This window comes from Schistocerca cancellata, chromosome 5 (assembly GCF_023864275.1).
Source record: "Schistocerca cancellata isolate TAMUIC-IGC-003103 chromosome 5, iqSchCanc2.1, whole genome shotgun sequence".
Classification (NCBI taxonomy): Eukaryota; Metazoa; Arthropoda; class Insecta; order Orthoptera; family Acrididae; genus Schistocerca; species Schistocerca cancellata.
Window position 1 is genome coordinate 504,420,634 of NC_064630.1, and position 27,353 is coordinate 504,447,986.

Below are 27,353 nucleotides of genomic sequence, written 5' to 3' on the forward strand. Positions count from 1 at the left end.
ACATTCATATAATTACGAAAGGCTAAAACGAGTTATTAGCATTAATCACCTTGCAGAACAATGAAGGGTTTTTTTTTTTTTTTGCTAAAGAAATGTGGCTTCTATTAATCTTTTCCACTGAGACAGTCAATTTATTTGAAACGAAGTGTTTAATTCCACACAATTGGGTAGTTTCAACTGTTCACTGCATTTCAAGTGCACATTTTCCTGTCCTAGCATGTATGGCGCTATGCCATAATAAAGAACCAAACATGAGATAATACAGTACTGGTACTTCATGAAAATGTACATCCCAAAAACCACACTGAAAAGCTTAACATCAGGTCGAGGCCTACTTCATTGGGAATCTGGACATACGAATGTGCACTTTCAGCAGAATTATATATTTTAGTGTGGTTCACGAAATCCTGATGTCTTGTTTCTTTTATGACGTAATGTAAGATCTTTCAATGTTTTACACGTAGGAACATGCGGGCTTCTTACGTCACTGCAGCTGCGCAAGTCCAGTGACACCTGTTACCTGGCACACTCTGGAAACTGCTGGAACAAACCTGTATCTAAAAGGTCGCAGGGAAACATTGCATATGGGGGTTTCAAAAGTGTTACGTTCAAAGTAAATTTCATTTTACACAAGCTGAACTATGTGTGAGAATGTACGTCGAATTTCTTGAATCACAGAGCGTTTGACTCTCATTTTAAAAAAAAACTCTTTGATCTCATTAAAAAAAAACTCTTTGATCTCATTAAAAAAAAACTCTTTGATCTCATTAAAAAAAAACTCTTTGATCTCATTAAAAAAAAATCTCTTTGATCTCATTAAAAAAAAATCTCTTTGATCTCATTAAAAAAAAATCTCTTTGATCTCATTTTAAAAATCAACTCTTTGATGATGATCCATTTAGAAGAATTTCGAGCCCACATCAGACATTTATGTTGTTACTAAAAATTTTACTGGCACATATGTATGATGTATCATGAAGTGTAACATGCACAAAAAAGATCATCATATGTGAAAGCTTAGCTTCTCTTGCAGCTTATTAATCTTAGATACCAATATTATGTGTGCAAGTTTTGCTTTGCTCTCCTGTTCGTGTGTTTGCGCTACTCAACAGTGATGCTGCTATTGGCTGACAACATCGTGTATCCTATGCTCTGAATATCGGCTGGCGAGATCACGTGACAGCATCACAATCTCGATTTCGATGCTTTGGAAAGTAACATCCAGTGGTTAGTGGAATTCTAATTTAAACTTTCATAATACGAAAATACGCAGCGTACATGTTACTGCACACCAAAGATCTTTCCAAAAGGTCGCCCCCCCCCCCCCTCCCTCCCTCCGAGGTTAGTTTTCTAAAGTACCGGGAAGTTCCACACTGGTGTATAAAACCATAACCATTCAAAGGATTAAGAAGTTTTGCAGTTACGACGGAAAGTATACTGTCACTTAACACGGGAAAAGTGTACCGTATTTACTCGAATCTAAGCCGCACTTTTTTCCCGGTTTTTGTAATCCAAAAAACCGCCTGCGGCTTAGAATCGAGTGCAAAGTAAGCGGAAGTTCTGATAAATGCTGGTAGGTGCCGCCACAACTAACTTCTGCTGTCAAATATATGTAGCGCTACACAGGCATGCTTTGCAGGCACAAAGATGTTTGGGATGTTTGTCAACATGGCCAACTCTACGTTCTGAATTTTTTTCCTACCTATGAGAAGAGATGGTTGCTAATATGAACTTTTATGAATTGTGAATCACATGCAGTATTCTCTTCACTATAATAGGAATATAAACATTTTGCCATGTATTCTTTTGTGTTTGCTGCTACCTCATTTAAATCCTGTCTGTCTAATAAACTACGAAAACTAGAGTGAGACAACAGCAAACACAGAAGAATATACATATCATGTCATGTTTATATTTGTATTAGTCTTATGCCTAATAGTGATACAGTCAGAAATGAAGCACGGCAATCGACTAGACTTTTAAATCTAGAATGACTCTTGTTTCTGTGCAGAATGTAATGTACTAAAGAGGCGTCTCCAAAGATTTTCAAACGGAGAAAAATTTTTGCGAAACTCTCGTTCAGAATATCATCTATCGTACGCATTCTATTATTTGGTTCTTGTTGATCATTATCAAAGAAAGCAGCAGTGTAAGTAACAACAAATAGCAGTCTCTTGCGATTGTTCACTAATGAGACGATTCCTCTCTTTTTTTTTTAAATTGTAAACGGCGGTAGCGTGCACAAAAGCAAGCCATGCCACGAGCGGCGACAGGCTGTAAACACTCATTATCAGAATGCGACGAACAATGCATGACAATACAGTTATGCATTTTCAGCTTAGAGTGACGTAAACACATATAACAAAGAGAACGGCACTTACCAAATCAAAGAAAAATAAGCAATCAATTCAAACCAGACGAAGCACGTGAAAAAGGAAGGGTACTCGTATAAATACGGACGGAGCGCCTGACGCATAGCAATGGCTACCTTGTATAGCTTAACTGCTAAGCTTACGACTCTAACCAAACTACTGTAGCTGTATAGTCATTCATTCGACCTAAATTGTCTCTCATATTACAATGGACCAACTTTGTTTCGATTTGGAGGTGCAGCCTAAAACTTTTCTCTCCCCTTGAATTTCGAGTCTCAAATTTCAGGTGCGGCTTAGATTCGAGTAAATACGGTATTTTCACCCTGGAGAAAGTGTGTTTTTAACTGGGAAATATGGGAAAAATCGTTTTTTTTTTTTTTTTTCTGCATATGCACCCTGGCTAAGTATCTTTGGCTGGATGTCTTGTCTGGCTTACTCTGACAAGCTTCCTGACATGATAAATGACAGTTGCATCATGGTTAGGACTCAACAGTAAACTGTTGCCTCCCCATAGAACTGACTGGTAAGTCAGTTCAAACACCAGAGGACGATAAGAGCACAATCCTCCAACAGGATTTTGATTGATGTCAGCTTCACTTCTTTTTAAACTGGAAATTGCGTTGGCGGTAGAATTGTAGTCCTAGGAATATATGTACATCTTCTCATGGTAGGCACTTCGGACCAATTTGAGTAACATCAATTTAGCATGAAATGAACATCAGTAGATTATTTGCTGCATTGTGGTAAACGTGTGTAGCGTGTCTGGGGCACCCCAGCTCCCACTTCACCGTCCTCCACCCATCCTGTTCTTTTCTCTTCCTGCTGCCTCGACATTCTTTTTACCTCTTTGTTTGCCTGTTTTCCCTTCCCCTTGATGGGACTGTGCTGTTTCTGTAGTTCCTTCCTTGGCTGTTGCCAACTTAGATTATGGGACCTTGCTGTTTGGTCCCCAACCAACCAACTTACTTTCTCGTAAACCTTCGTCCCACAGTCCCCCTGTGACGGAAATGTACTTGGTCTCCTGGAGGCAAACAGAACTGAAGCACTTCACTTAGGTACTCTATTCTCCCCTCTCCCAACCCATAAGAGACTTCATTCTGCCCTCCACATGTTGTTATTAGCTTCCTCGTGTTAATCACCCCCCCACCCCACCCCCACTCCCCCCAAAAAAGAAAAGTTTTTCCCTTGCTTGTCTCTGCTCTAACAAGGGGACCTTACAGTCTTGGAAATTCAGTTCAAGATGAGACTTCACAAGTTACCAGTATACCTCAAGGATGTCCACTTCTAGAATTCTTAAAGTGCACTATCTGGAAAAATCTGGAAAGAAAAGGGCTCTAAAGTTTAAGCATAGTTCATAGGCACCTCGTATCTGGCCATAAATAGTATTTTAGCATACAGGTTAAGTATCTCAGTCAGTAGCGTACCAGAATTTAATGTGATCAATTTGGTTCAATCCTACGGGCAGGCTTAATTTTATTTAATTTTCTTTTCTAATTTAAAAAAAAAATTATAACAATTTTATTTAAGAGTTAATGACCTAAAGTATTATCAATTAAATCATCAATAATTTCATTTTGTTTATGAAATGGCTGTCACAGTTACTTAAAATGTGAATTACACTCATCAATATTTTCTTTTTAAAAGTTGAATAATTTCAAATGCATATTTAATGGAGGTAAATTAATTACTACAGTCGCAAAATTCTGGGTGGAGTTTCAATTATAAATACTTTTACAGTATCGTGCTCATGATAACTGTCATCAAAACATTGAAAACAAACAAAAAATTGGACATCTTGCATAATTTATGAAGGACGATTGTTTGCAGGAGCCACCCACACACACACACCCACACACACACACACACACACACACACACACACACACACACACACACAAACAAAAAAGAAGGATGATGAGACTTACCAAACAAAAGCGCTGGCATGTCGATAGACACACACGTGGAATATTTCCCTCTCTTTATTTGTATGATCTGTAGCTATTACAGCCCTTCTCCTCCTTCTTTCACTTCCAGTATTAGCAGGAGCTATTACTATACTATTAACAGATCGAAATTTAAATACATCATTCTTTGACCTTGCAGGAGGGGGTGACCCAATTCTATATCTACACCTATATTGATTCTTTGGACACCTAGAAGTTTACATTTTAATTCTACCAGGATTTGGGAATATCTCTCACATTGTATGTCAAGAAAGAGGAAAAATTGAATCATTTGGAACATTAGGTATAATTTATGCTATATTATCAATTGGACTAATAGGATTTATTGTATGAGCACATCACATATTCGCAGTAGGAATGGATGTTGTCACACGAGCATACTTTACATCAGCATCAATAATTATTGCTGTGTCCTATCGACCTTCCAGCGCTTTTGTTTGGCAAGTCTCATCATCTTTGTGTGTGTGTGTGTGTGTGTGTGTGTGTGTGTGTGTGTGTGTGTGTGTATATATATAAGTGCTGGCAGGTCGACAGACACACAAACGAACACAAACATACACACAAAATTCAAGCTTTCGCAACAAATTGTTGCCTCATCAGGAAAGAGGGAAGGAGAGGGAAAGACGAAAGGATGTGGGTTTTAAGGGAGAGGGTAAGGAGTCATTCCAGTCCCGGGAGCGGAAAGACTTACCTTAGGGGGAAAAAAGGACGGGTATACACTCGCGCACACACACACATATCCATCCACACATATACAGACACAAGCAGACATATATGTCTGCTTGTGTCTGTGTATGTGTGGATGGATATGTGTGTGTGTGCGAGTGTATACCTGTCCTTTTTTCCCCCTAAGGTAAGTCTTTCCGCTCCCGGGATTGGAATGACTCCTTACCCTCTCCCTTAAAACCCATATCCCTTTGTCTTTCCTTCTCTTTCCCTCTTTCCTGACGAGGCAACCGTTGGTTGCGAAAGCTTGGATTTTGTGTGTATGTTTGTGTTTGTTTGTGTGTCTGTCGACCTGCCAGCACTTTCATTTGGTAAGTCACATCATCTTTGTTTTTTTATTTATATATATATATATACCTCATGCCGCCGCTCATACCTCACCTGTCTTTCAACATCATCTTTGCCTCTGTACTTCCGCCCCGACTGACATCTCTGCCCAAACTCTTTGCCTTTACAAATGTCTGCTTGTGTCTGTATATGTGTGGATGGATATGTGTGTGTGCGCGCGAGTGTATACCCGTTCCTTTTTCCCCCTAAGGTAAGTCTTTCCACTCCTGGGACTGGAATGACTCCTTACCCTCTCCCTTAAAACCCACATCCTTTCGTCTTTCCCTCTCCTTCCCTCTTTCCTGATGAGGCAACAGTTTGTTACGAAAGCTTGAATTTTGTGTGTATGTTTGTGTTCGTTTGTGTGTCTGTCGACCTGCCAGCAGTTTCATTTGGTAAGTCACATCATCTTTGTTTTTAGGTATATTTTTCCTTCGTGGAATGTTTCCTTCTATTATAACCATATCATTAATTTGAACCCAACAATTACGTTTGTTATTGTCGCCTTTGCATTTCGAAATCTTTCCTGTCGTCTTATTTCTCTTTTTTCTCTTTATTTCTCTTTCTGTTTTTACCAGTAGTTTCACTTTGTATTCACCTTCCCCTTTTACCGTAATCTACTATACAATTTTATCCCGCCTATATATGCTCAACAATACGTAACCTACTTCCAAACCATAACCAAAAAAATTTTATTTTCCGCTTTCAACACTGCCGCTGCTATAAAATTCACCTTTTCTAGTTCAATAACAGCTGCTTTCACGTATTAAACAACCATTTCGGCCAGTTCTAATAACTTTAACTTTATTTCCACTTCCGTTTTTCGCACGTCACTGATCATTTTAGCCTCTCCCCACAGGTTTTAACGTCATAATTTCTACAATTGTTAGCCCCATTTTCGTAATCTTTCACCACAACACCACTCCTTTAATATGTTTTCTCGAAATTTTCCCGAATTTCTCCGCCCTTTAACGTGATTTAGCGGCAACACAACCACCTAACCTTTATGCACATCGCTGTCAACCAACCCAAGTTCACCACAGGATCAACTTAACCAACACTTTTTTGCCTTTTTTCATACCAGATCTCCAATTGCTTTCTAGTTCACCTTTATCTCTCCCCATATATTTCTATCTTTCTTTTTCATTTCAACCTCATGTTAAACTTTCCACCTTCTAATACCATGTCACCCTCACAACACCCCCACAACGACCCCATTAAGTTTTATTTACATTCCCTCCGCAAACATGCCTTCACCCTAGCCAGATTACGCTCACATATTTTATTTTCTCAGGCTTGTCTGACATTTGGCATAACCCCCAAAGGCCTCACACTTAAAGTTCCCATCTCTGGCTGCAACCCTTCTTCCCATCAGTCCCTATACCAGTTCCAAACTGAACAATCCATTGCCACCCACCTAATCCTTCACCTACACATCAACTCAGCCAATGAACACACCCGTCAACTCCTATCCTAATAAAAGTCCTCAATCTTTCCTCTCCCACATCCACACCGGCTATTCAGAGCATCCTCCTACAGGCCAACCGCCAATTAGAACAGCATGCCACCCTTCACCTCAAAAAACTATCCAATCTCCTGGTTTCCCACCTCCGGAAAGGCAACTCACTCACCCTTCACAACCTTTCCAGCAAACCTCAACCACCTCTCATTGCACACAAACCCAGTCTCTCCCATCTACTCAATCTCCCACTTCCAGCTCCACTCCCTCCAAAACCTCAAAATTCCGATCAACACAATCTGGCACCACAACACCCTAATTCAGTAGTTAACCTTTCCTCCAAACCTCTCTCCCAATCCGAAACATCTGTCCTATCCAAAGGCCTCACCTTCAGCCCCACTCCCAGATTCAACCAAACAGCCCTCGTCAAAGATTTACTGTCCTACACTCGTACTCTCTGCTGGAAGTATCACTTTGCCACGAAGAAAAATGATCCTAATCCTACCCCTAATGATCCAACTCCCCAAGACACTATCCAAATTGAACCCTGCCTGGAACAGTTCCGTCCTCCGTCACAGCGGGACCCACCTCTTCCTCAAAATCACCCTCTCCAAACCTTCCAGGAATTTCTGACTTCCAGCCTTGCCTCTCAATCCTTCTTAAAAAACCTTAATCCTACTCCCAACATCACCACTGCTGAAGCCCAGGCTATCCGTGATCTGAAGGCTGACCGGTCCATCGTCATTCTTCCGGCGGACAAGGGTTCCACGACCGTGGTACTTGATCGTCGGGAGTATGTGGCCGAGGGACTGCGTTAGCTTTCAGACAACACCACATACAAAGTTTGCCAAGGTAATCCCATTCCTGATGTCCAGGCAGAGCTTCAAGGAATTCTCAGAACCTTAGGCCCCCTACAAAACCTTTCACCTGACTCCATCAACCTCCTGACCCCACCGACACCCCGCACCCCTACCTTCTTCCTAAAATTCACAAACCCAATCATCCCGGCTGTCCCATTGTAGCTGGTTACCAAGCCCCCACAGAACGTATCTCTGCCTACGTAGATCAACACCTTCAACCCATTACATGCAGTCTCCCATCCTTCATCAAATACACCAACCACTTTCTCGAACGCCTGGAATCCTTACCCAATCCGTTACTTCCAGAAACCATCCTTGTAACCATTGATGCCACTTCCTTATACACAAATATCCCGCACGTCCAGGGCCTCGCTGCGATGGAGCACTTCCTTTCACGCCGATCACCTGCCACCCTACCTAAAACCTCTTTCCTCATTACCTTAGCCAGCTTCATCCTGACCCACAACTTCTTCACTTTTGAAAACCAGACATACCAACAATTAAAGGGAACAGCCATGGGTACCAGGATGGCCCCCTCGTACGCCAACCTATTCATGGGTCGCTTAGAGGAAGCCTTCTTGGTTACCCAGGCCTGCCAACCCAAAGTTCGGTACAGATTTATTGATGACATCTTCATGATCTGGACTCACAGTGAAGAACAACTCCAGAATTTCCTCTCCAATCTCAACTCCTTTGGTTCCATCAGATTCACCTGGTCCTACTTCAAATCCCATGCCACTTTCCTTGATGTTGACCTTCACCTGTCCAATGGCCAGCTTCACACGTCCGTCCACATCAAACCCACCAACAAGCAACAGTACCTCCATTACGACAGCTGCCACCCATTCCACATCAAACGGTCCCTTCCCTACAGTCTAGGTCTTTGTGGCAAACGAATCTGCTCCAGTCCGGAATCCCTGAAGCATTACACCAACAACCTGACAACAGCTTTCGCATCCCGCAACTACCCTCCCGACCTGGTACAGAAGCAAATAACCAGAGCCACTTCCTCATCCTCTCAAACCCAGAACCTCCCACAGAAGAACCACAAAAGTGCCCCACTTGTGACAGGATACTTTCCGGGACTGGATCAGATTCTGGAGGGGCTCTCCAGCAGGGATACGACTTCCTCAAATCCTGCCCTGAAATGAGATCCATCCTTCATGAAATCCTCCCCACTCCACCAGGAGTGTCTTTCCGCCGTCCACCTAACCTTCGCAACCTCTTAGTTCATCCCTATGAAATCTCCAAACCACCTTCCCTACCCTCTGGCTCCTACCCTTGCAAGTCCTGGGAAATCTGCTTTTGAACTAGGCTTGTGGGGTAATTATGTGTAGTGAAGGCTGAGGTGAGAATGGTGGTGTAGGAAGTACTTTTGTTTGTTGGTAGGTTTAATGTGGGCGGAAGTGTGTAGCTGGCCTTCAGAGAGTAAGAGATCAACTTCAAGGAAAGTGGCATTGGATTCAGAGTAGGACCATGTGAAATTACATTGGGAAAAGGTATTCAGAGATTCCGGGAATTTTAACAGGTCAGTCTCGCCATGAGTCCACATGGCAAAGATTTCATCAATGTGTCTAAAACAAACCAGGAAGGCTTATGGAGCCCAGGAAGGCACCCTTTTGAGTGACCCATGGAAAGGTTGGCGTAGGAAGGAACCATCCCGGTTCCCATGGCCATACCTCTGATCGGTTTGTGAGTCTGCCACTCAAAGGTGAAGTAGTTGTTGGTGAGTAGAAAGGATGTCATATGCTTGGAATCAGGTCGGTGCTGACGGAGAAAATGTTCAGCAGCAGAGAGACCATGTACATGGGGATGTTGGTATAGAGGGAGGTGGCATCAGTGGTGACAAGTAAAGTGTGAGTTGGCGGGCAAAGATTTCAGACAATCCGGGAAATGGTTGGTATCCTTGATACAGGAGGGGAGTCTTTGTACTACAGGTTGCAGGTGCTGATCCCCTCCTATATCAAAGATACCAACCATTTCCTAGACCTCTAAAATCTGTGCCCACCCACTCCCACCACACACCTCGCTTGTCACCATTGATGCCACCTCCCTACTTTCATCTTTGCCATATGGACTCTGTTAAAATTCCTGGCATGTCTGGATACTTTCTCCCAATTAAATGTTCCTATTCTGAATCCCATGCCAGTTTCCTTGGTGTTGATCTCGTTCTCACAAAAGGCGAGCTACACACTCTTATCCACATTAAACTTGCCAACAAACAACGGTGCTTCCATTTTGACAGTTGCCATCCTTTCCATGGCAAACGTTCCCTCCCATACAGCCTTGGCATTTGAGGCAAATGTGTTTGTTCAGATGTTTACAGCAATACACCACCATTCTCACTTCAGCCTTCACTGCACATAATTACCCCACAAGCCTAGTTCAAAAGCAGATTTCCTGGACCATCACATCCAATCCTGGTACCACTGATCCCTCCGAAACACCTTTGGAGCACACCACTGGTGACTCGGTGTTATTCTGGTCTGGAATGTATTAAACAACTACTCGGCTGGGCCACGACTTCCTAAAGTCATGCCCTGAAGTAAGATCCATTCTGTCTGAAATCTTGCCCACCACACCTGGAATAGTTTTTTGTTGCCCTCCCAATCTGCGCAATGTTCTTGTCAGACTCTATGCTGCTTCTGCGCCCATCTCCCTACCCTATGGCTGCTACCTCTCTGACCGTCCCCACTGCAAGACTTGCCCTAAGGAAAGAACATTTACTATACAGTTTAATGAAATACAGTGTCAGTGAATTGCCTGGCTTTGTTTGACTTAACTGAGTGAGTCAGTGTCAATGTCAACTGAACTTGTTGCTACATAAACAGTTTTCCAGATGAACATCAGTAATTCGTTTTTGCATTTGTAATTCGATGTAATTCATCTGACTAAAAGGTTGTTCACGTGTAAGTGTTCCCAAATAATGTAATAATTTTTAAAAAGCATGTTTGTAAAATGCTGCATATTTCTTCTTCTCAAATACGTTTAATAGAACTCTTTCAGCCCAACATGATTAAATTTCTCTTTTAACTGTGCATCACATTACATTTTGTAGCGTCCTTTTGTCAGTGTCCTAGTAGTGACCTCATGTCTACAGAGAATGAAATAGCAGATGCAGAAAAAAGCAGACGATGTTTCTTAAGATCGTGAAATCAGTTTTCAAATTAGTATTTAATGTCAGATCCTAAAGAAGCATATTTAATCACTGCCACCTGTGTGTCAGATTGCTTTGACATTGTAGGAAAATGTGTGAAGGTTTTGGTTCGTAAGTTGTTCCTAAAACTCAGTTTTGTTTGGAATGCGGAAGTAAGATCATGGATGACATTAACAAGCTGATCTTTCCATTGGAGTTGTGTATTAACATAATTTAAGTGGCTAGTTTTATCGGCAGAGGATGCAAAATGGGAAAGCCATTCTTTTATCTTCGAACTCTGGGAGTCTTTGACTTTTTTCAAAGAATGATTGTATGTCTTGCTTCAGATCAGACACTCTTTTCAACATTTTCACACTGGTTAGCCATTTACTTCTGTATAATATGAAATGTTATCATGCTCTGAATCTAAAGACTTAAGAAATTCTTGGAACTGACAGTGATTGGTAAGACCTTTCAACTTAATCTAGTTCACTGTTTTGACAACTACCTTCATGACATGGTCCATTTGATGGATAACGCAATGAAAGTTTAGCATCAACATGGTACCAACTTTGTGGGCTCAATCAGCTGAAGTAAACCTTCGTGTTTCCCAGCCGTTGCTGGAGCAACATCCGCTATCAACCTTGACAGGTTGTTAGGTTTTAACGAAAACAGACTTAATGTCTATACACTGCTTCCAACAAATCTTGTGACTTTGTGGTCTCCTTAAGTGGATACAATGCTGCTAATTCTTCTGCTTTATTAAAATGGGCATCAGACCTGTGACACAAATTGCCACCTAGGCAGTATCCACCATATCTGTGTGTCATCTAAAGCTAGAGAATAAAATACAAACTCAGATGCATGATTTTTTTAAAATTATGTTCATATTGTCTTTCAGTGTTATCCACATGCCTAATAATAGTTTGATGAGATGGGCTGATTTTTTAGAAATTCTTTCTCTTTTCTACACTCACAATTTCAGTAAGAGCATCTAAGCCTTCCTTAACCGTTTCACCATCTGAATACAGCTTCGATTCTTTTTCCAGTATCAGAGCTACTGCATAACTCACTTTCTTACAGAATATTGACTCTTGAGTTAACTCTTGTAAACATCTGCTGTGAAGCAGAAAGTTTACTTTTATAAGTATTTTACCTGGTCTTCTCGAAATTGTCCCTTGTTCTTATCAAACATAACTGCATGTTTGGCCTCATAATGATTTTTGACCTTATGTTCTTTTGGAACAGAGACAGATTCATTGCATATCAGACATACAGATTTTGTTTTATATTCCACAAAAAAAAAATAGTTTACAGTCCATTTGTCATGGAAAAGTTCTTAACTGCTCTGTAACTTTCCTCTTCTTAGGTCATATTTGTTTACTAGGTGACGCCATATCAACTTTACGTCTTGAACGGAAATGTCCAACTGCCGCATTGGTGGCATTTGATTCCCAGTTGCGGAAAATTTTTAAACAAATGTTCGTGTTTTATGGGCATTTTGAAGCAGAGGGTACATGAAGATAGGAAAAATAATTTGAAATTATTTTCTTTTAACAATCTGGCGATTAGTGATTTATATCTGCAATAAAAATTGGATTTTGTGTGTGTGATATGTAATTAGAAATGAGAAGACATGCAGTTTTCATAAAAATGACTATTAAATATGTGCTAATCAGCATATATTTATATGATGTAGATATTTGAACTGAATGGAAAGAAAGTAACGACCGAAACTAGACTTGAACCAGCAATTACCAATCTTAAGCACTCTTCCCCCCACTGCCTCAATCTTCATGTATTTTAAGCTTCATGGAAGTCCTTGTAAAGGCATGCTGCAACTATATTGAAAAATATGTCAACTATGCATCTCTGTTTAGAAATACAACTCACCTGGGAATCAAGCCCTGGCCCTCGACATGGAAGGCTACATCGTACTACAGAGCTACACTGTTCGATCTTTCATTTGAGTATTGTACACACTTGGGAAACTTAATAGTCTGCTCTCTTCAGAATTTTTGAGGGTAGTATTAAACTGCTTTAGGAAGTTGATATTTTAGTTCTGAACATCATATATCATAAATATGACAAATAACATAGGCTTCACTTGAACTAGAAGCCTAAATGTAAAATTTCGAGCCCCATTTAGACTTCGTGTTTCTTAAAACTATTCTACATTCCAAGTCTATAGCATTATTAGTTTCTGTAAGTAAGATAGAAACACAGATGGATGAAATTGCACCAGGAGCGTCCTTTTCGTACCTTCGTAATGTGGAATCTGTAAACTCCATCAGTAAAAACACTTTATTACAATAAAGTATTTATTTTATATCTAAAAACAAAGATAATGTGACTTGCCAAACGAAAGCGCTGGCACGTCGATAGACACACAAACGTAACCTCTTAGTTCATCCCTATGAAATCCCCAAACCACCTTCCCTACCCTCTGGCTCCTACCCTTGTAACCGCCCCCCGGTGTAAAACCTGTCCCATGCACCCTCCCACCACCACCTACTCCAGTCCTGTAACCCGGAAGGTGTACACGATCAAAGGCAGAGCCGCGTGTGAAAGCACCCACGTGATTTACCAACTGACCTGCCTACACTGTGAAGCGTTCTATGTGGGAATGACCAGCAACAAACTGTCCATTCGCATGAATGGACACAGGCAGACAGTGTTTGTTGGTAATGAGGATCACCCTATGGCTAAACATGCCTTGGTGCACGGCCAGCACATCTTGGCACAGTGTTACACCGTCCGGGTTATCTGGATACTTCCCACTAACACCAACCTATCCGAACTCCGGAGATGGGAACTTGCTCTTCAGTATATCCTCTCTTCTCGTTATCCACCAGGCCTCAATCTCTGCTAATTTCAAGTTGCCGCCACTCATACCTCACCTGTCATTCAACAACATCTTTGCCTCTGCACTTCTGCCTCGACTGACATCTCTGCCCAAACTCTTTGTCTTTAAATATGTCTGCTTGTGTCTGTATATGTGTGGATGGATATGTGTGTGTGTGCGAGTGTATACCCGTCCTTTTTTCCCCCTAAGGTAAGTCTTTCCGCTCCCGGGACTGGAATGACTCCTTACCCTCTCCCTTAAAACCCACATCCTTTCGTGTTTCCCTCTCCTTCCCTCTTTCCTGATGAGGCAACAGTTTGTTGCGAAAGCTTGAATTTTGTGTGTATGTTTGTGTTCGTTTGTGTGTCTGTCGACCTGCCAGCAGTTTCATTTGGTAAGTCACATCATCTTTGTTTTTAGGTATATTTTTCCTTCGTGGAATGTTTTCTTCTATTATAACCACGTATATATATATATATATATATATATATATAAAAAGAAAGATGATGAGACTTACCAAACAAAAGCGCTGGCAGGTCGATAGACACACAAACATACACACAAAAATCTAGCTTTCGCAAGCAACGGTTGCCTCGTCAGGAAAGAGGGAAGGAGAAGGAAAGACAAAAGGATATGGGTTTTAAGGGAGAGGGTAAGGAGTCATTCCAATCCCGGGAGCGGAAAGACTTACCTTAGGGGGAAAAAAGGACAGGTATACACTCGCGCGCGCACACACACACACATATCCATCCGCATATATATATAAGATGTGACTTACCAAATGAAAGTGCTGGCAGGTCGACAGACACACAAACATACACACAAAATTCAAGCTTTCGCAACAAACTGTTGCCTCATCAGGAAAGAGGGAAGGAGAGGGAAAGACGAAAGGATGTGGGTTTTAAGGGAGAGGGTAAGGAGCCATTCCAGTCCCGGGAGTGGAAAGACTTACCTTAGGGGGGAAAAAAGGACGGGTATACACTCGCGCACACACACGCATATCCATCCACACACATACAGACACAAGCCTGAAGTTGTCGCATGATAGGTGAAGTCTCTTGAGTGGTCTTTCCGCTAGGCTCACAACTTACAGGTCCACTGTATTTCTTGGGACATTGCTACAAATCGTGGGGATAATTTTGCACTACCGAAAATTAATGAATTCCATTTCTCTAACTGCCTTTAGCTGAGTGGGTATGAAAGCTTTCAAAGAGTAGAGCTGTTTCCCAGAGGTCAGTTTCGCTGATAGTTCTAGATTGCGCTTTAGACTTGTTGATGAGAATGATGGATGTTGCACAATGGCCTCCCCCTGTACACTGCTTCTCCTGTACATTTTAGTTGTACCAATCTCAGTCAAGAGGATGGTGACTTAGCAGACCAGCCATTTCCTTCAAGAAAAGAGTGTCTCCACTACTGCCCCTTTTCTGTGCTACATCACCCTGTCACCTGCCTATTTACTACCTTTTTGTGCAATTTATTAGACGTGTTAGAAAGATGTCTTGTACTTTCGAAGCTTAAGTTTGAGTTTTCCTCCCTTTACAGATCAAGATAAGGAGAATGACATCAGAAATGCACAAGCAACCCAAGGTGTGATACAAAGGCGGCGGCGACCGAAGCGCAGGTCAACTGGTGTTGTGCACGTAGACATGGATGTGAGTGTTTTTTTTCCACATGAAAAATATTGTACGCCCATTAATGTGACAGTATTATTTTTAAAACAAAATACAAAATAAAATAACCATTTAATTCTCCTGGAAGAAATGAAGTTGCTAATGTATTGGTCTATATTTTAGAGATTATTTGAAATCCTAGTGCAGCTATCCCGCTCAGGAAATCAAAAAATCCATGAAGTGTTGACAATGAAAAGTGAGTTTTATGGAAGACAAACAATCTTCACTGGTCTTATGTGTGTTCTAATGAATAGACAGCCTTTGCAGACCCCAAGATGCCAAATATAACATATAGAAATAATTAAAAAGTAAGAGTTCACAAATTTTTTTATTTTGTTTATTCGCAGGAAATTGATCCTGATCGTCAAGATGCCCTAACTGGAGGGGAGACACTTGACATTGCGAAAGGTGCAAATGATGAGGTAAGACGATCTGAAGCATTCAAAGAAGTTATTTAAATTGGTTGGAATGCCCCTTCTAAAACTTTCAGAATATGATTATTATTTCTTCTCCTTGTTTGCTTTGCTTGGTCAAGGGAAGCACATTATCATCTTTCTTCCTCTCCATCCTTATTTTTCCTCTGTTTCTCTTGATGTTCACTTCATTCATTCTGGAACTCCATTAGCACTTTGTTTCAATTGTTTTCTGTCTTTGTGTTCTTCTCATATGTTGTTGGTATGCTTCACTTTGTTGAAATTTTAAATGTACTTCTCTTATGGTTAATTCCTGATTTGAGAGAAGTGTTGTTTGGTTATATGGTCTTCTGTGTGTTGACCTTGACTGACCAGCCTGACTACCATTTGACCCCATTTAATAATGAAGGTCTTTGTATTCCCTCCGCACAACAGATAGTCTAGGTGACCTGCCTCTCCTCCTTGACCTTTCCAACCTATGCACTCGTCTCTCCAAGGAAGACTCTAATAGTAACAAAGCTAGGACACTGGCATGTACTTCTCAGTCTCCTGAAGGTAACTGCTTGCCAACTATTACCTCATATAATTGTATAGATTTGTATAAAGGAACAAATGGCAGCACCAGCAAGCGCATATCCAAGAATGAGTGGTGAACAGATGTGGGAACACTTAACAGGCATAAAAATGTGAAATTATCTGACCTGCATAATTCAAAAGTAGTAACAAGCCCTGTTTCTTTCAGCAGCTTCCTAATATTACACCACATTTTACAGAACATGAAAGTAACAAATTTGGCTGCAGAAAAGTACTTTGTTATTTGTGTTTGTAAAAAGTCCACCAAAAGTCTTCATTAGTTTGCTCATTTCTTTTAAATTTAAGTCCACAGTTATTGGACTTGGCAAAATCAAAGAGAGAATGGTCAGTTGTGACCAGATCTACGTAGTTCTGTGAGCCAACATTGATGAATAGTAACTGCTTAGTGGAATATGGTATGGGCCAACATTTTTTCATGCTGCAGTCATACACTTCAGAAAACTCCAGAATTTCACCCTCTGGTATCCATAATTTTCGGTTTCCAAAGTAGCTTCTTTTTCCTTCAGAATTTCTGAGGACGCTTTCTGTTTGACAGTGTTTAGTAGCATAAAACAAATGTTTAGATGGATTTCATCAACACTATCTTTTTCTCTTTAGAGAGATACCGTGTCACTCATGTGTGCCTAATGTTGATTCTGAATTGTTGGTAGTAGCCTTGGCAGCCACAATACAATGTCCTTATTCTTCAATAAATATTAATTGCGAGTCAGAAGAACTGTTTTGGTTATGTTCAGTCTCTTGTTAATCTGTTCTTCACTTACTAGTACAAAACCACCACTAGTAAGCAAGCTTGGTGCATTTTTCCACCTTATTCATGTGTATATTCAACAATTCCTTTGGGCTGGAACCTGTGCTAGGTCATAAAATGATTCCCTTTATATTTCACAGGTTTTTGTCCATAGTGTCACAAACACATACAACGAAAATGCATTAGGTTTGTCTGCATATGGCATTCTTCAGCCAAAAACTTCTCTCATACTACAATACTTTCAATTTTCCATGATGTACAGAGATTATATGACATACCATGTTCTAATTAACACTGTTTTGTGGTAGTGCAATATTTTGTCAAGCAATTGTTTAATACTTCTAAAGACTTGTCAAACAGAGAAGTCTCCTCAGAAATTTCAAATTAAAAAGAAGCTACATGGGAACTTAAAATTATGAATATCACATGGGTGAAATTCTGGAGTTTCCTGAAATGTAAGACTGGAGCAGGAAGCAAATGTTGACCCACAACATTTTCCACTCAACAGTTAATGTTCTTCAATGTTGGTTCACAGGACTGCCTAGCACACAGTCTATATCTCATCACAAATGACAGTTCTCTCTTAGATTTTGCAAAGTCCAGTAACTGGATTTAAATTTGAAAGAAATGAGCAAATCAATGAAGATCTTTCTGGTGTACTATTTTATGCTACTATCAATGTCCAGCTGTTTAAAGTTATTGTTAATGTCAAGCTGCAAGTCTGTGTTACTGCTTTTCAGGACATTGATGAAATGATCACAGTTATGATCTTTGGCCCTTTCTAAGTAAACCATCGTTATTAATATGAAATGCTCCTGTGGATTCTACAGTGAACAAATGTTTAATCCAAGGGGATTGATAGGCCTAGTTCTACGTGTGGTGGATGAACATTAAAAAAAAAAAAGTTTGATTCTTCAATGACTGTATTACTTTTGTAAAATAAAAAAGAAGCTGTCTTCAGTTACAAATCATGATTTTTAATTCAATGCACAATGCTCTTCGAGCTCTAGGGTACTTGATCACTCTGCATTATTTTTTTACTTGAGCTTAATACTGACCCTTCCAGCATTTCGTAGGTATATTAAAAAGTGGCGCATTGAGACTAAAAAAAAATTTGCAAAACTAAGACAACAAATTACTTAATGTTTCCAGCAGTGGTTACATAGTTTTTAAGTCTGTATGAGTAAGTATGTTAATAAACATACACACATTTTTAGTCCTACAGCACGTTTGTAAACACATTTCATAACACCAAAGAATATTGAAATGCATATACGTATACACAGATTTTGTTATTTATAAGACAATACAAAGATATTACGAATAAGAATAACACTATTCAACACTCAGCAACCATTCAAATTATCATTAAAATTATGACAGTTAAAAAGTAATGAATGATCAGGTTTTTCCAAAAGCCACATAGCCGTATGAAGGTGCTTTATTCGCAACTACCGGTTTCACATTAGTATAGACGCATCTGTAGGTTTATCCTTCAAGAATACACATGACTGTGTGAAATTTTTTGCATGTTAGAACTATAGTGTTAACATTGAACAAAAAATGACGACGAATACTCTCAGTAATTGTATTTCCATAATGTAGGTGGACAGTTACATAGTCCCAGCTTTTGGGTAGTGATTAATGTCAAGAGTCAAACCACAGTGGTGGGTTGTTACAATGAAATTGCTGTTAAACCCTATTCATTTCACATTTTCGGAAGATTTTTCTTTGCGTAACAGTTTTTGTAATTGTTCTAAGAGATTAAGTTTTCTACCATTGCTTTCAACTAAGCAGGAAATGCTTGTGAAGATAACATATTGTGTCAGTTGTTTTTGCCATAGTGCTTCTATTATTATTTTGCCTGTATGTTGTTGCCTAGTCTGTCAGTTGATTTTACTGAATTAGTTTTGCGAGTGTTACCCACATAGTTTGTTATAAACACTTTATCCACGAAGTTTATTTTTCCTCCATTTATCCTTGAGGACATTTGTGAATAGATTAACAATGTCAAATGACGCAAATCTAGCTTCTGTAGGGCTTTCTGTATCTTTGATGAGAGTTGTTAACTTCTGTATTTTTTATTGAATATGTGGCTTCAGAAGTGTAAAACTCCCAGAGGATATAATTTTATACTTGAAAGTTTGTATTTTGGTGAATTCGTAGACGTTACAAACAATGTGATCGGAGAATTGGGTTTGTGGATTTTTGGTTGTGCTCAGAGTTAGAGGGCGATAGGGTTCATTAATGATCAACTTTTCATTTGGTTTATCAGATAGGAGTAAGTCGCATTGATAAGCATTTTCTGGAATTTAGTGGTTGGGTTGTGGTTCAGTTCAGTAATGTTCCCGTGCATGTTCGCATTTTCGTCAGAGACTACCCCATGGAAGTGTGATAGGACTGCTGTTATTACATAAATGTGTTGTGGCGTAGCAAGAGCCACGCCACTCGGAGGTAGCCGAAAGGCACGCGATGTAATGCAGACGGGCGTGAATTCTGGAACAGGATAACTATTGAATGGTAGCCAGAAAAGTACGTAGTTGCTTTATACTTAACTTTTATTCTCTGATGAATACAGCGTTCTTCTTGAGACATTTATACTATAACTCTCAAAGTAGGTAAGGCTAATGGCGCCTTGCTAGGTCGTAGTCATGTGCTTAGCTGAAGGCTATTCTAACTGTCTCTCGGCAAATGAGAGGAAGGCCTCGTACGTCTAGTCGCTAGCAATGTCGTCCGTACAACTGGGGCGAGTGCTAGTCCGTCTTTCTATACCTGCCATGTGGTGGCGCTAGGTCTGCAAGTACTGATGGCGGCGACACGCGGGTCCGACATGTACTAATGGACCGCGGCCGATTTAAGCTACCACCTAGCAAGTGTGGTGTCTGGCGGTGACACCACATTCCTCCCCCGCAAATCGGCGAACGGTCGTGTTATAAGGCTTCCGCCCGCCGTGGGGAGGGCCCCATGTTGACGTATGCGATGAGGTGGGGAGCCTAACAACAGGCGAGGCTGTGCCACCCGCACCCGGCCATTCGGTCCGAGGGGAGCTAGGAAACGCCTGGAAACCTACTCCAGGGTGCACGTCAACATGCGGCGTATGCGCCCGTAATGAGACAGGAGGGGCCGAAGGGTCGACCTCCATTGCGTCGGGGTATCCGACGCGCGATGACGCCATGTGGTCCGGAGCGAAGGACAGCTGGTCACGGGAAGCGATCGGCGGCGCGTGACCCAGGGAGGCGGATGGCGGCTGCAGCGAAGCATCCTCTGCGGGCGGCGCCGGCGGCGGCGGCGGCGCGACGCCATGGGGCAAAATGGAAGGCATCGTCGGTAACACCTGGGGATGAGGCGAGCCAGTAGATGGGACCCCAGGGCGCTGACCGGACGTCTCCGTCGCTGAAAGCAGACGGGGAGCGGCAGAACCCAGGCGACGACAGAGGCGCAGCTGATTGAGATGCCGACGCACCTCACCAGAGGCCCCCATAACCAAATACATCGCGCGGCCGAGGCAGCGAAGAATGCGCCCTGCGAGCCAACGCCGTGAACCGCGATAGTTACGATAGAATACAACGTCGCCAGGAGCAAAAGCAGGAGTCTGCCGCTGCACAGGAACCTGATGCGGCGGATGCAGCAAAGACATCAAGGTTCGATGAGGACGACCGTGAAGCAACTCAGCCGGCGAGCGACCATCGCGGGGCTGAGAGCGATACGAAGACAAAAAGAGCAACAACGCGTCCTCCCGAGAATGCGACTCTTTCAACTTCAACATCTGTGACTTGAAAGTCCGGACCAATCGTTCAGCGGCACCGTTTGACTGAGGCGAAAACGGCGCGGATGTCAGACGTCGAATACCATTGGCCTTGCAGAAGGACTGAAATTCTGCGGACATGAATTGTGGACCATTGTCGGAAACAATAGTCTGTGGAAGACCTTCAATGCAAAAGATAGCAGACAACGCTTGGATGGTGGCAGATGACGTCGTGGAAGACATCCGGACAACAAAAGGAAAATTACTGAAGGAATCGACAACAACCAACCATCGAGCATTCCAGAAGGGACCAGCACAATCTATGTGTAAGCGTTGCCAAGGGGAAGTGGCTTTTGGCCATGCAAAGAATTTCCGCGGTGGCGCGGATTGTTGTTCGGCACACGCCTTGCAAGAAGAGCACATATTCGTAATCGCAGCATCGATTCCGAACCAAGTACAGTGCTGACGAGCAAGTTGTTTCGTACGCACTATACCCCAGTGTCCTTGGTGGAGAAGCTTTAAGACAGATGACTGTAACGAACGTGGGACCACGACCCTAGACTGATCATTATCAGAACGCAACAACAAAACACCACGTCGTACAAAAAGTCTCTCCTTGTGAGCAAAAAATCGGCGAACCATCGGATCCTCGATCCGCGACCTTGACAAGGGCCATTGTGTAGCAACAAAACGCAAAACGGTAGCAAGGACAGGTTCTGCAGCTGTGGCTGTAGCTACACGACGAAAATCAATCGGAAACGATTCGACCACGTCATCAGTGTCCGCATCAATGAACATGCAAGCAAGTTCGGAAGAATCGAATGCTTTATCCTCGGCAACAGGCAAACGGGACAACGCATCTGCGTTTCCGTGCTTAGCAGTGGACCGGTACAAGATATCGTAGCGGTACTGCGAGAGGAAAAGAGACCAGCGAATGAATTTCTGCGCTGTACGTGGAGGTACAGGCTTGTTCGGATGAAAAAGCGATGTCAAAGGTTTGTGGTCTGTAATGATGGTAAAGTGACGACCATACAAGAAATCGTGAAACTTCGTAACACCAAACACGAGAGCCAAAGCCTCTTTCTCTATCTGGGAATAATTTCTTTGCGCTGACGAGAGCAATTTGGACGCAAAGGCAATAGGGCGATCATGCGAACCATCTTTGTGAGCAAGCACAGCACCGATCCCGAAATCCGACGCATCTACCATCAACAAAAGGGGTTTCTCGGGATCGAATGGCGTAAGGCAAGTATTTGAAAGCAACGCTGATTTCAATTGGCGAAAGGCGCGTTCGCATTCCGTCGACCAGACGAACGGAACACCTTTACGGCGTAAGCGATGAAGCGGAGCTGAAATGGAAGAGGCATTGCGCAGAAAACGATGGTAGTAATTGATTTTACCCAGCACACACTGTAGCTGCTTCACATTCCGCGGCGAAGGTAACTCCTGTATGGCACGGAGGTGCTCTGGACTCGGATGGATGCCTTGGGCATTTATAACATGTCCCAGATACGGCAAGTCACGAGCAAAAAATACACATTTGTCCTTCCTCAAGCGAAGACCATTCTGTCGCAAGACCTGAAATAGTGTTCGGAGATTTTGTAAATGTTCTGCTTCTGTCTTTCCTGAGATCACTATATCGTCCAGATAGTTTGCTGCAGTAGGGACCGACGCACAAATAGTTTGTAAATATTGCTGAAACAATGCAGGGGCGGATGCACACCCGAATGGCAGTCTTTTGAATCTGTACAATCCAAGATGCGTGTTAACCACTAATACGCGCTGGGATTCTTCGTCCACCGGCATTTGCAAGTACGCATCGGCTAGGTCCAACTTTGAAAAATATTTTCCCGGGCACAGTTTGTCAAAAAGATCTTCCGGGCGGGGCAAAGGAAAAGTAGCAGTCACTAGTTGTGGATTCACTGTTGCTTTGAAGTCCACGCAAAGTCTCAATTTGCCGGAAGGTTTGTGCAAAATCACTAAGGGTGAGGCCCAGAGAGAAGCCTGCACACGTTCAATGACACCTTGCGATTCTAAATCTTTTAACGTTCTTGCGACCTCATCACGCAATGCGTGGGGAACATTGCGCGCTCTGAAAAATTTCGGTTGCGCGTTGACTTTTAGTTCCAAATGTGCTTCATAGTTCTTAGCGCAACCAAGGCCCGGTGCAAAAATGTCTGCAAATTCCTCACATAGACTAGAAACACTGGCTGAAGGCACAGTCTGGTTCACTGAGAGAACCTGATTCACAATAGACAAGTTAAACAATTGAAATAAATCTAAACCAAACAAGTTCACTGCAGCAGAAGAACGAAGAACGTAAAGCGACACAAGTTTTGTTTGTCCCTTGTATGTTGCAAGAAGGCTGCACTGTCCTAACACAGGGATATGCTGTCCTGAATAACTAGTGAGCTGAACTTTTGCGGCACGCAACGGCGGTGCGCCCAGTTGTTTGTACGTGGCGTGATTGAGCAATGAAACTGCAGCTCCGGTATCGAGCTGGAATGGTATCACTTGTCCGGCAAAGTCCAAATCTACAAAAAGTTTATTGTCCTGCTGACGACAAGAGCGACTGTTTTGTGCAACGTGAACAGACACTGGTACAGAATCACTTGCGACGTGACGGGATTGCCGTCGACGTCGACGCACACTTTTTGTGGGACGAACACAGTCACTGTTAGAAAGAGTAACACTGGGCGGAGTGGCATTAACTACGTGAATGTCCATGGGCGAAGGTTCCCGAGCCTGAGTGTCCGTGGTCCGATTCCGGCGCGAAGCAAAGGGCCTGGAACGGTTGTGATTGTCTGATCTGAGCTTTTTCTGGCAAACACTTTGAACATGTCCTTTCTTGTGACAGTAAAAGCAAATAGCTTGGCGTGACGGGCAATTTTCACGCGAATGTCTAGTAGCACACCGCGGGCATGATTTCACTGCATTTGCGGGCTGGCGAGGCACACCTGGTTTAGAGCGCGGCGTCAGCTGCGTCGAAGTGCGCGAGGGCCGGTTACCGGGCCGCGCAGCGCGTCCAGCGGGCCGGTTAATGTTACACACTGCTGGCGAAGCTTCAAAAGATTCCTGAGCACAGTCAAGTGTGTCTTGCCTATCCAATATGTCTATCACTTGTTGAAGGGAGGGATTAACTAGTTTCAAAATCTGCTCCCTTATGCGAACATCAGAAACGTTCTGTGCTATTGCATCACGCACCATTGTATCTGCATAAGGAAGGCCACAGTCACACTGAAATTCACAATCCCTAGTAAGGCCTTGCAAAGTTGCAACCCACTCCCTATTAGTTTGACCGGCCGTACGTTTCGTACGAAAGAACGTATACCGTTTTGCAACCACATTAACTGTTTCTTTGAAATAGGCATCTAAAGCCGACACAATTTCTTCGTAGGACAGAGTAGCTACGTCGCGTCGGGGAAACAATTTCACTATCACACGGTACGTTTGCACGCCGACACAAGACAATAAGTGAGGCCGCCGCTCGTTACCTTGAATTCTGTAGGCTGCGAGATGGAATCCAAACTGGCGTGACCACTCCGTCCACGTTTCGTCGTCGGGACGAAATTGACGAAAAGAGGGTGCAACTGCGTTTTGTGGCTGCGGGAGCGATGAAGCGGCGGCGGCCGCATCATTTTGCAGCGCACGTTGACCCTGGACGAGCTGTCCCAGGGCATCCAATAACGCCTGCGTCTGCTGATTCTGCAAGCGATAAAATTCGGACAGTACATCTGGAGATTGTGGCGAAGCCATGACACAAGCAAATCAAATCAGAGCAAAACAAGTAGGAAGAACACGTTTACTCGTCGCCAAACTGTTGTGGCGTAGCAAGAGCCACGCCACTCGGAGGTAGCCGAAAGGCACGCGATGTAATGCAGACGGGCGTGAATTCTGGAACAGGATAACTATTGAATGGTAGCCAGAAAAGTACGTAGTTGCTTTATACTTAACTTTTATTCTCTGATGAATACAGCGTTCTTCTTGAGACATTTATACTATAACTCTCAAAGTAGGTAAGGCTAATGGCGCCTTGCTAGGTCGTAGTCATGTGCTTAGCTGAAGGCTATTCTAACTGTCTCTCGGCAAATGAGAGGAAGGCCTCGTACGTCTAGTCGCTAGCAATGTCGTCCGTACAACTGGGGCGAGTGCTAGTCCGTCTTTCTATACCTGCCATGTGGTGGCGCTAGGTCTGCAAGTACTGATGGCGGCGACACGCGGGTCCGACATGTACTAATGGACCGCGGCCGATTTAAGCTACCACCTAGCAAGTGTGGTGTCTGGCGGTGACACCACAAAATGATCTAACTGGCAGTGTTGGCAGCAATCTGATGATGGTGTGGTGTACTGGAATGTGTCATTGTTGAATGACTGTGGGTGGATACAAATTGACTTGGACAAAATTTCTGGTTGGTGTGATAAATGGCAGCTAAATCCAAATGGAGAAAAATGTAAGTTACTGCAGATGAATAGTAAAAATAAACCTACAGCATTAGTAATGAGCTGTTTGACACATACACGTCGCTTAAATATTGAGACATAGGTCATGTTACAAAGCAATATGAAATGGAATAAGCACATAAGCGTTGAAGAAGGGAAGGCAAATGGTAAACTTCAGTTTATTGGGATAATTTTAGGACAGTGTGGTTTATCTGTAGAGGAGACCGCATATATAACACTAATGCGACCCATTCTTAAGTATTGTTTAAGTATTTGGGACCCCCACCAGGTCAGATTAAACGAAGACAGCGTAGCAACTCGGAGGCAAGCTGCTAGATTTCATACCAGTAGGCATTAGATGCTTCTGGAACTCCAAAGGGAATCCTTGGAAGGAAGGCAAAATCCTTTTAGAGGAGCACTATTCTGAAAATTCAGAGAATTAGTATTTGAAGATGTATGTAGGTGCAAAGGCAGCTACTTCTTTGTGTGATGAGTCTCAAAACAGGGTACAACACATAATGGTACATTGCAAGTTTTGCAATGGGATCTGGTTTCTCAGCATACTTCCTCTTTCTTGAAAAATGCACATCTGTGCATTAACATACTTTTCTTTGAATGTTCATTTACAATAACATCTGGATAATGCCTCCCTGAAAATCGTAGAAGATTCTTGTCATCAGAGTGCCTTCCCCTGCCAGCTTTCCTCCATTCTCTTCCCTATTTTTCTACAACAAGCATTTGTAATTTGAGTCAAACTCAGTTCCTCCTCGTGTCAGTTTCTTCTGTAGTTTTGACATGTTGCGTCTGTTCTTATGAACAGTACCAGGTGTGGTTTTTCCTTGGTTGTGAAGCCAGAGAAACAGGTCTGACCTGGAATACCAGTTGTTGCATACAGAGTATGTCCCTCTCCCAGTTACACTCTCATAAGTATTTCCACTACATTGCCACGTTTGTTTGGTTTCCAATAGATTGCCACATTTGTCTAAATTGTGGAATCCAGTGTCTGTTGTCGCACTTGTACATTTAATGAAATTCAGAATGTACCTAGCCTGACAGTCACACAATACAAATGTCTTCATTCCTATCTACTTCGCTTGGATACAGTAATTATGTAAAAGATAACAGACCTTTGAAGAACAAGAGCTGTTCTCCAGTACAAAGATTTTGATGTGCACTAAATGCGCTATGAAATGTATGGAATTCATCAACAATATTTTTAATTTGAAACAAACTTTCACCTTCTGTGCCCACAGAGTAGCCACTAAAGTGTAGTGTTCTCAAAAGTAAAATGAAACAGTCTCTAAACAAAATTTTGCTGAAGACTGCAGTGTTTAATAATAAGTATCTGGACCAAAGCTCACTAGTTTCCAACTTTTCAACTACGACCACTAGAAGGCAAATAGCAACAAAGCAGTAAAGTTCCTTAGATACACTATCTTTCCACTTTTGATAGTTGACAATTCAGGTTCTGGAGTATTTGCCCTTGTGTGTACACAAGACTAATTTGTTTCATCTACTATAAACTGCAACAGGTCTTCTGACAGAAATATCATTTAAAAAAAGACAGAATGCTCAAGTCATTACCCAGTTGACATGTGTTCCCAAGCAGTCTCCAAACACATGTCCTAATGGGTGTAAATGGGTTTGTTTCCAGTCAAAAGTGTCATTAATGTGTGCTCTTTTCCAAAGCATTTAGATGTCACTTATTGACACTTCAGACTTCAAATAACTGCTGACTGCACCTCTTGAAGAAACATAAAACTGGTGTGCTGTAACCGGCTGATGTACAGGGCTGAGGACTACCATTTCATGATTCTGTTGAAGACTTATCACCGTTACCGACATCAGAGAATTCACACCTAGTATCTCCAGGATCTCTCTATCTGTGCTACCACAGTGACATGACATTTCTCTCATAGAACAGAAGAAAGCAAAGTTACAAACTGCTGAAAACATGCGAGGCGAAGTTGAATTCTGCAACAAGGGACCACAACAACAAACATAGACGCACACTTGATCTATGCAACAGGAACTCTGAACAGAAACTGGAAGAG

At 42.3% G+C, this 27,353-nt stretch overlaps 1 protein-coding gene across 5 annotated transcripts in view; it reads left to right on the forward strand.

Moving 5' to 3' along the window:
* LOC126188892 (protein phosphatase 1 regulatory subunit 12C-like) overlaps positions 1 to 27,353 on the forward strand; it is a 385,917-nt gene that overhangs the window by 249,544 nt on the left and 109,020 nt on the right. For all 5 annotated transcript variants that reach the window (XM_049930575.1, XM_049930576.1, XM_049930580.1 and 2 more), the window contains 2 exons: positions 15,232 to 15,341; positions 15,707 to 15,781. In XM_049930575.1, the coding sequence (XP_049786532.1) occupies positions 15,232 to 15,341; positions 15,707 to 15,781 (185 nt within the window). The remainder of the gene's footprint in view (positions 1 to 15,231; positions 15,342 to 15,706; positions 15,782 to 27,353) is intronic.